This window comes from Dreissena polymorpha, chromosome 4 (genome assembly GCF_020536995.1).
Source record: "Dreissena polymorpha isolate Duluth1 chromosome 4, UMN_Dpol_1.0, whole genome shotgun sequence".
Lineage (NCBI taxonomy): Eukaryota > Metazoa > Mollusca > Bivalvia > Myida > Dreissenidae > Dreissena > Dreissena polymorpha.
In genome coordinates this window covers 68727300-68737442 of record NC_068358.1, presented here as the reverse complement: position 1 = coordinate 68737442, position 10143 = coordinate 68727300, and the positions used below count along the sequence as shown (strand labels likewise).

At 37.1% G+C, this 10143-nt stretch overlaps 1 protein-coding gene across 1 annotated transcript; it reads left to right on the top strand.

The window, feature by feature from the left end:
• Positions 1-593: 593 nt before the first annotated feature.
• Positions 594-5681, top strand: LOC127879521 (tubulin alpha-3 chain-like). The gene is made up of 6 exons (XM_052426416.1): positions 594-724; positions 1082-1304; positions 3478-3779; positions 3957-4374; positions 4599-4872; positions 5436-5681. The coding sequence occupies exons 1-6, from the start codon at positions 722-724 to the stop codon at positions 5569-5571; spliced, it is 1356 nt and encodes a 451-aa protein (XP_052282376.1). The 5' UTR covers positions 594-721; the 3' UTR covers positions 5572-5681.
• Positions 5682-10143: the final 4462 nt, after the last annotated feature.

Genomic DNA, 10143 nt, shown 5'->3' with positions numbered 1-10143 from the left:
GTTAAGGTAATCATCATCTTGAAAAGCTTCTACTATCGTTGTTTGCAAGACGACTCGAATCGAGACCTCGACGGGCCGAAGTTCGAGTACCATGTGTCCACTTTAGACTTAAGACAAAATATATAATTCAATGGATTTTTCCGCAGAAAATATAAATCAATTCAGATATCTATTTTGTTTAACGTCGGAAGTGAATCGAATATATTCTCATATATGTATGGCCCGCAAATTTGAGGGGACGGGTGGGGTCATTTGAGGGCATGTGGGTGCGTGGGTGCTGATGCGCAGCTGTGGATGTTTCAAAGATATTAAATGAAGACGAATTTTACATGCCGAGCTCTTTTTGTGAAACTTTCGGGCGTATTTAGTAAATACAACAAAACTAGCTCGGACAATACATAAGGTCTAAAAGTTCATACAACGTAAACTAGCTGGTCGTATATTTAATACAGCTAAAATGTTAAGTTTATATTATAAAAATACATATGATTCTTCAATGTTTACTTATTCTAAACCAATAAACTATTAAAAGCTTTCACTAAAATAGATCGTAATTTCGATCCAAGCAGCCTACACTGTTATCGTGCTGCAGGTGCTTGGTTTATCATTTACCCTCCATTGCTCACCGAGGACGCTTCACAGTCGCGAGTGAGTTAAGCAGTTTAATTTGTGTTCTTTTCATCAGGAATATTCGTAAATTCAACAAATTCAACGGTACACAATGGTAAGTATCGACGATTGTATATAAATGAGATGATGAATGTATTTTGGCAGTTTGATCATTTGATTACGTGTATTACAATTTATTATTTCTTTTGAAAAGGCTCATCGTTAACAAAATGCTCTAAATATATATATATATATATATATATATATATATATATATATATATATATATATATATATATATATATATATATATATATATATATATATATATATATATATATATATATATATATATCATACTTGGTACATTTTGTATGATAGAATAAAACTTGTCCCAATTCTAATTGAATTATAATTTTTTACCAGAAACAATGATTACATGCGATAATGATTATTGTGTTTTATTTTTTAGAGAGAGTGTATTTCAATCCACGTTGGTCAGGCTGGTGTGCAGATCGGCAATGCTTGCTGGGAGTTGTACTGCCTGGAACACGGCATCCAGCCTGATGGTCACATGCCTAGTGACAAGTCCGTCGGCGTCGGTGACGACTCGTTCAATACGTTTTTCAGTGAGACTGGAGCCGGTAAACACGTGCCGCGTGCTGTATTCGTGGATCTTGAGCCCACCGTAGTAGGTAAATACCGCTGGAGGCACGTTCAGAAGCGGATCGTGAACATAAGCATGTGGCTTTAAAGGGACTTGTGCGTGCTTTTTGATATACATTGTATTAACACATTTTTAAGATTAGTATTTAAAAGCAAAATTACAGAAACAGAGCAACAGGTTTTTAAACAAAATACAAACCGTTACAATTGGAAACCGTATCATGGACCTCTCGACTAAAAGGCTAACGTATAATCAGATTCCAATCCAGACTTGTATTAAAAAACATGCATGTATAATTTCGTGTAATTATGTTCGGAATACAACACCAGCAAATCATTTTCAGTGGTTCTTACGCATTGTTATATTTCAGCTCATTAATAAAATTGTATTTTTATTGTACACGTATTATTGTGTGTTTAAAATTTCATTTCGCACCGATGTGTATGCAACCATTTAGTGGCGTGTTCTTCTGTAAACAAGTTCCTTTAAAACTGCGCGCGTATATTAACGCTCAGAACTGCCTTACGTATCCATGGCAATACCCTCTCTCAACAGGCTTGTAATTCATAACAGCATAGCCGTGCAATGAGTAAGAAGCATATTTACCTGAAAACCGCTGGTAAAGAGCAGCTGCTGCGTGAATACAGTCGAACAATATACACAGAATGTACAGAATGTGTATGTACTGTGTATCGACAGCTAGCGCTTGGTCTGGAGAATATTAAAGAGACTTAGCCGAAGGAAAAACGAATAAAGCATCTGTTTCGGCTAATGTTTATGATCCAGATAGTGAGGTATTATAATAAGCGAATGTTATGATGAAGAAATTCGCACCAGAAGACCTCACTAATGGCTCTGTATTACTATAAATAGGTGAGCACGGAATTATTATGCATTTGAAGTCCAATATTCGGTGTGCTGTTGTTGTAATGCTTGTTGCTCATAAACAACTAATGGGATTCCCCGAACACCAGCGAAATGAAAAAAAAACTTACTATCTGACGATTCCCATGCAGTTAATCGTCACATTCCCTTTTTTGTGATTTTCGTCTATTCTCAGCAACAAATGATGACCCTAAGAAACGTCGTTCTGGCTGTCAAAACGCTCGATTCAAAAGACAATGTGCATTACAACGGTTAATTTTCTTCTAAATTAGTATTATTTACAGATAATTTACTATCGCATATGTATTTGAAATATAATCAATAAAACAATTTTGAAAACATTGACAAAAATAATGATTTTTTAAAATATAAATTGCCTAAAATATTTCTGTATACATTTTCCCTGGAAGTTGACTTCTGTTAGCGGTCGCAATTGTATTATAATATGTTATAAAATAATTTAGTTCAATGAAAATGGCAGAGAATCATTTCAGGGTTGCTTGATTTGATTTGCAAATACATTTATAATTTGTGTAACACCTAACACCACATAATTTAGTATTAATCAACTCTTAAATATTACATACCGTCATGATATCGTATAAATGTGCGAACAAACTATACGGGCAAACATTTTGTTCCTTTGGCATATATTTTATATTGACATATATACGAAATTGGTCAACATTTTTAAATGCACGTGTATGATTTAACTCTCAGGCTTGATTAATGCACACCTAACTTAATATTACACACTTTATTAAATTTCCTTTTTATTATTCCAAAAGATTAACGATATTCGCAAAAATTAAGTGATTTGTACAACGTTTATTCATTAAGCGGTCTAAAAAAATTATCAAAATTAGAAACTGTTATCTGTTATGCATCAAGTTTAATAACTCTTTATGTTAAATGTATAACTTGAGCATGTAAATTCCTAAAACAATACATATATATACAATAGTAAAACAATTAAGATTTGAAATAGTTGTTTTTACGGATACACAAAATGTGTTAATCGAACTTAACTGGGGAAAACATCACGGGAGTGTTTTTACTCGCAGATTGTTTAAGTGCTTTTCTTTTCATTACATCTTGAAATAAATATGTAAAAAATATTGCAGATTTTTTATCATTTAGACGATACAATATATTTCAAAAGTTCGACATTGGGTCTTATCAGCTCATAATCTAGTCCACTAGGTCAAATATTACTACAAGTGAACCTTGAACTCAGATGAGCTCTTTAGGGCCAGCATGAACATCCTATGTACGGTGGATTAAATCATTAATGTTGTTCTATCATGTATTTACAGATGAGGTGCGTACAGGCATGTACAGGCAGCTGTTCCACCCCGAGCAGCTGATCACTGGCAAGGAGGACGCGGCCAATAACTACGCCCGTGGTCACTACACGATTGGACGGGAAATAGTCGATTTAGTGCTTGACCGCATTCGCAAGCTAGCGGATCAATGTACCGGACTACAGGGCTTTCTAATATTTCACTCCTTCGGTGGTGGCACTGGCTCGGGGTTCGCATCGCTATTAATGGAGAGACTTAGCGTTGACTATGGAAAGAAGTCCAAACTAGAGTTTGCTGTGTATCCAGCACCGCAGGTAAGGCCTGACTGTGTTACTAATGCTTCGAATTCATATCGAAAAGTATTTAAATGTTAACCTTAATACATAACTGTATGCGCAACACACATCAATCTCCTCTCGTAAATAAAAGGTTATATAATCATAAGGTTATATTTAACACTTTACATCTTTCACTGTGCATCTGTTGTGCAGGTGGCAACGGCAGTGGTTGAACCGTACAACTCAATCTTGACCACCCACACCACACTGGAACACTCTGACTGCGCCTTCATGGTCGACAACGAGGCCATCTATGACATCTGCCGCCGAAACCTCGACATAGAGCGCCCATCCTACACAAATCTGAACCGTCTGATCGGCCAAATCGTTTCCTCCATCACTGCTTCTCTCCGCTTTGACGGCGCCCTGAACGTGGACTTGACAGAATTCCAGACCAACTTGGTGCCCTACCCACGTATCCACTTCCCCCTGGCTACCTACGCTCCCGTCATCTCCGCCGAGAAGGCCTACCACGAGCAGCTCTCCGTAGCCGAGATCACTAACGCTTGCTTTGAGCCGGCAAACCAGATGGTGAAGTGCGATCCGAGGCATGGCAAATACATGGCTTGTTGTAGGTTATTTCAGTCCTCTAAATAGTTTGTTCACCATCTGTACTTAACTGATTTATTATTATTAAATTCCTTAAAATATTTTATCCGTGCTCTGTACATAACTGTGAAGCAATCTGTTTACGTACAATTTAACCTTATGCAAATGCATGCACTGTGTGTAACCCATAAGAGTATTTAAGCAAACATACCAGTTATTAATTTACAAGTGTATGTGATTTCGCAGGTATGCTTTACCGAGGAGACGTGGTTCCAAAAGACGTGAATGCCGCGATTGCTACTATCAAGACAAAGCGATCAATCCAGTTTGTCGATTGGTGTCCGACTGGATTCAAGGTGGGCATCAACTATCAGCCTCCCACAGCCGTCCCAGGTGGCGACCTGGCCAAGGTGCAGCGCGCCGTCTGCATGCTTAGTAACACGACCGCCATCGCCGAGGCCTGGGCGCGCCTTGACCACAAGTTTGATCTGATGTACGCCAAGAGAGCCTTCGTTCACTGGTACGGCTAGTTCGATTTTTCGTTTTAATTCTAATCAAATCACACACACACAAATATGCATTAAATTACCGTTATAAGTTAATTCATAGAAATATAAATATTAAATAAGTGATTGAGATTGGGTTTTTTTTCTCGCGGGATCAAAAATTCGTAAGAAAGGTAGAAATGCAGGGGATAGCTGAAATGGCCCGATTCCATTTAAATGACCTTGAGTTTGATTCCTTTTTGCAAAGTTCGGGTCGTTACGGGAATTCGAACAATATGGTTAATATTAAACTTTTGTATTTATCAACGCTCTTTTTAGTCGCATTATACTTGCGTTATTGAGCAAGTTTAAATTCTATCCCGTGTATCGATATTATATTTTTTACATAATTGCGAACGGTTTTAATATTTGGAAATGAAGAAATAGTTTTAGGTAAGCATTGAAGCATGAACACTAAAACATTAAGCAGGGTAACCAATCCCTAACATAGCGGATGTGTTCTTCGCGTTCATGCTGTATTCTAGTCAGTGGAAATGCACCTTCTTTCTAAACGTTTACATGTGTGCTCTACCTGCAGGTACGTGGGCGAGGGTATGGAGGAAGGCGAGTTCGCGGAGGCGAGGGAGGACCTGGCGGCGCTGGAGAAGGACTATGAGGAGGTGGGCGTGGACTCCGCGGAGGGGGACGCCGAGCAGGACGACAATGAGTACTAGACGACTGGGCGCCGCCTCACTTGAAGGCGCACACAGTGGATAAATAAAAACATGAATATTGGCCTACGTTGTTAATGTAACATCAATAAAGCAATAAACGGTTAATACAACTGTGTCGTGTACATACCAGTGATGCATTTGATAGGGACATGCCAATTAAATTGCCAGAGCAAATATATTTTCGGTCAAGTTTGAGCATTAGTAAATCATATAAGCCTTACATTTTTGAAATATTAAAAAACGTTGTTCATTAAAATGACGTAAGAGCTATCTAGTGATAAATATAAAATATGTTTTAATGCACAATCAACCATTTTTCAGACATTTATAAAATGCAAATATGCTTTTAACAATGGAGTGGACGATGAACCTAGATTGCAATACACATTATTTTTATTTTTCACGTTTGACACTGCAAAGGAAAATAACGATGTAATTTAACTGTTTCAATTAAAATAAATTTTTAATGGAATATTTATTAAAAAATATGTTCTTAATGATATTATTACGTGTCGTAGCCTGTATATATTCAAACGTTTGATGATTTTCTTGTCTAAGTCTGTTCTTTATTCTTACGTCTTAGATTTGGTTGGTAAATATGGGCTCAGAACGATTAATTTCAATTTCATAGAGAATCTCAGAAAGAAATTTCCCTGCGTAGTTATAACACAATTTGCACAGCGGCAAAGAATCATCATCACCACGCGAAAATAACTATAAACTAATAATTTTCACAAGTTTTCACACTCTTGTATATATTTTAAGAATCAGAGATAAATTACTGCTGCGTCATAACCTCATGCATAGATCTGTTGAAATGACTAGACTAAGTTTTGTATCCGTTGTTAACTATTACATATGCACTGCCTAAGCATTCGGGCTTCACAAAGTCAAGCCTATATGGACTTCAAACGTCCGATTGGACTTAACACGCCCAATTGGAATTCACACGCCCGATTGGACTTCACATTCCGAATTGGACTTTACACGCCCGATTGGACATCACCTTCCCAATTGGACATTTTGCGAGGGACAATGGTTAACGTCAAAGTGACTAGCTGAGATAGAACAGTCTTACTTATGTATTACATCTAGGGCAAACGGCATGTACATATTAAATCCATATGGGTTTATCTAGAGCTTACGCAAATTTTAAGCGACAGATAATTGTATTTACCAATCCTCGGACCAAGACAAATTCCAAAACTAATTCAGTACCTGTCCGTCGAAAAAGGGAATTAAATGCAAGATTGTACTTGATTGACACCATCGGCATAGAATGTTTTCGCCCCCCCCCCCCCCTAAATGGTATTTTTGTAGTGGAGAGCTACAATTAGCACTTATACTGCCTTGCTGTATAGCCTAGCTGTCATAGCGACGCTGTAGTGTCTGTCTTGGAACCGAGAGAACACAGGTTCAATCCACATTGTTGTCGGTTGAGGGAATTCAGGCTTAGTTACATGTGCGCCGAACGTAAATCACCGACATATTGTTACTCGACGTTCAACAGATGTCACGGAAGAAATTCAAAAATGGAAGGAATGTAATATACTATATAGTAGGGGGAACTTTTATAGCGACGCTGTAGTGTCTGCATTTGAACTGGCAGAGACAGCGTTAAGTCCAATATTTTGTGGTCGCAGATTTTTCGTTAAAGCTTTACAACCCATGCTTTCACCTTTCTCGACATTTGTTATTGTACAATGAAAATCTTGAGAAAATAACGCGCCAAGTATGCCCGAATGAATAAAAGGAAAATACGTATCTGAACAATACTAAAACTGCGCGAAATACAAATAGTATTTTTTCGGCGTAGCTGTATACGCCAGCTTTTTACCTTACCTGACCTTTGTAACTGTCCAATAAAATTCGAATAAAATTTCCCGCGGCTAGGTCAGAATGAATACACTTCATTTATCCCATATGCTGATTTGAGCATACCACCAGAACATTGGAAACATGTCCGCGTCTTTGTAATACTGTTTTACTTCGTGTTCAGCATGAAACAATTTTATCTCTAATGAAAAGGCTTAATAGATAGAACAGTTTTACACTCAATCTCAACATCAGTACAGTTTGTGCGTGCACCTTTTATTTTCAGTGGATTGCTAGCGCAATAGCGTTTGAACTTAAAGGCTATGTTTCCCGTCAACATGTTAACATGTAAAAGTATAAAGAGCAGTGGAAGCGTGGCCTCACTTTAATGCATTGCATTTCAACCCGCGAGGTATCAGGGTCAGTTCGCGGCCAGTGTGTGTGAATGTCAGAGTTTATTTACAGGTCATCGCTGCGTCTTCCCGACTACCTTATGTGCCGACCTGAGTTCGCGGTCAGTAAAATAATCAATAATCGTTATATAATATAGACGCTATCTCGTGAACTAGGTGAACTGGAATTTTATTCATAAATATGTTAAATGAAGATATTCAGCGATATAATTATGGTATGTCAATAATAGATTCTTAATGTGTTTTCAACAATACCATGATAAATATTTTTTAATTAATTTAGGGGGCAGACTACAGTTCTTCTTGAAAATCCCAAGGACGACAACCACTGGTCTGCAAAACACCCTCAAAACAAGGCCTTCAGTCACAACCTGAACCTAGATTCAGACAATATTCAGTGCAGCTCATTAACAGCTTGAAAATAATGCAAAAAACAATGCAGACAATGCACTTTAAATTGATATCTGGGGTAAAATATACCTTTTCGGGGGTCTCGGAACTTGCCCGTAAAAAATCATTTTCAGATAAACCCGGCAAGGACATTTATCTTTCCGGGCAAAAATACGGACACAGTCGACAACATGCTTTGCAATATCGAAGCAAATGCTTTCAAACTGAGCCAAACAAAATGGGTCATTACCATTGAACTTTTTTGCACTGCTAACTTATTTAAACCCACCGTTGAAATCTGTCAAATGCCGGCTGCTTCAAGCAGGAAGTACATTTGTTTACATCTCACTCAGCATGTTGTTGTTGTTGACTAAAATTCAGGTAACTTAGTTTCAATTTACTGAAAACAAGTGAAATTACTAGAATATTGACAATTTATACTTACATTTAAGCTCCTGGAGTCAAAAAACAATTTTGTGTAGGCCATACACCTTAAGGTCAGGAAATTGACCGGGGCCAATACGCAAATATGGCTAAACTGTAGACTGCCTCCTTTAACAAGAATTATACCACCATATTGACTAATGTATTAAGCATGAGCGCGATGATTCTCGATACTGTTAATAAGCGAATCAAATAGCAATAAATAAATAAATAAATAAAATATGTACGGATACTTCGCGTGTGGCTGGTTGACTCATATGTTTTAATTTCACTTCCATTCTTCTTTTGGTTTTCTGTTTTGTATCTATAGGTATATGACCAGCAATATGTAATAATGTAAAATAAGCCGCTAAAACTCAAGTTTCACACGCAGCTCTCGAACTCAAGATAGTTTGTGTGCGCTCCATTACATTTGGCACATTATTAGCACCGGCGCGTTTTTACTTCAACGTGTTGTTCTCATATTTAGTTATTACTTCCACATTGTATTCTTATATATTTTACCCATACTATTCTTTATTGTTTTCAAAATTGCGCTATTAAAATTTCAAGTATTATGTTGCAAACGAGCCGAGCAGTGGAATCATTACTCCATTAAAAATACATGGCATGCAATCACGAAATATGTCGTGGTCAGTTAAAGGTAAGTCTGTCCGGGAATTTTTCTTCAACGCTACCTCGTTAAATAAGGCGAGCTGGAATAATATTTTGACTACAAATATCTTTTATGAAGATATTCGGCTTGCTTCATTATCATGCACACATGGCATTTCAATAATAGATTCTTAATGAGTTTTAAATAATTAAATAAAAAATATTATTTTTGATTGATCTAAAAGAATCATTCCAACCAAGTAATATATTTAACAAGACCGCGATGATTCCCGATACTTTTTATAATCGAATCAAACACCGCTACTAACGATATTAATCATCGAATCAAAAAGCAGTCTCCAGCAAACCATTTAAACATGTCTGTTCGAAGAAAGAGTATAAATATTTGAAATATGTTTGGATTACTCGCGTTTGACCGGTTTGTTTTCATTTCCACTCTATTTTGTATATCTGAGTTTTATATATGGGTATGTGAGCAAAAGTATCTTCCGGTAATAATGCGAAATTAGCCACCAATTCTGGCGCAAGACCCCGTTATTGATGCGGGTGGAATCCAGCTTAGAACGGCGCAAAAAGATCTGTAATCGTATCGATATGGCTGATTTTTTTACCAATAAAAACCAAAATCAAAGCCTTATATCTGTTTGTGCGTAGCTGTTTAACCCAGATTTTCATCGTAGATGATCTTAACATAACGCTCAGAACCGAATTAATGCATCCCATTCATTCCATTGGCTGATTTGAGCATAATCCCCCGGAAAATTAGCAACATCACCGCGTCTTTGTAGTAAATAATGAAACACTGTTCTGTGTAGGGAAATGCGGACTTCATTCTTTTGTTCATACGAAACATAGATACACATTTTGGCCCAGTTACAATTACGCATTACATGTA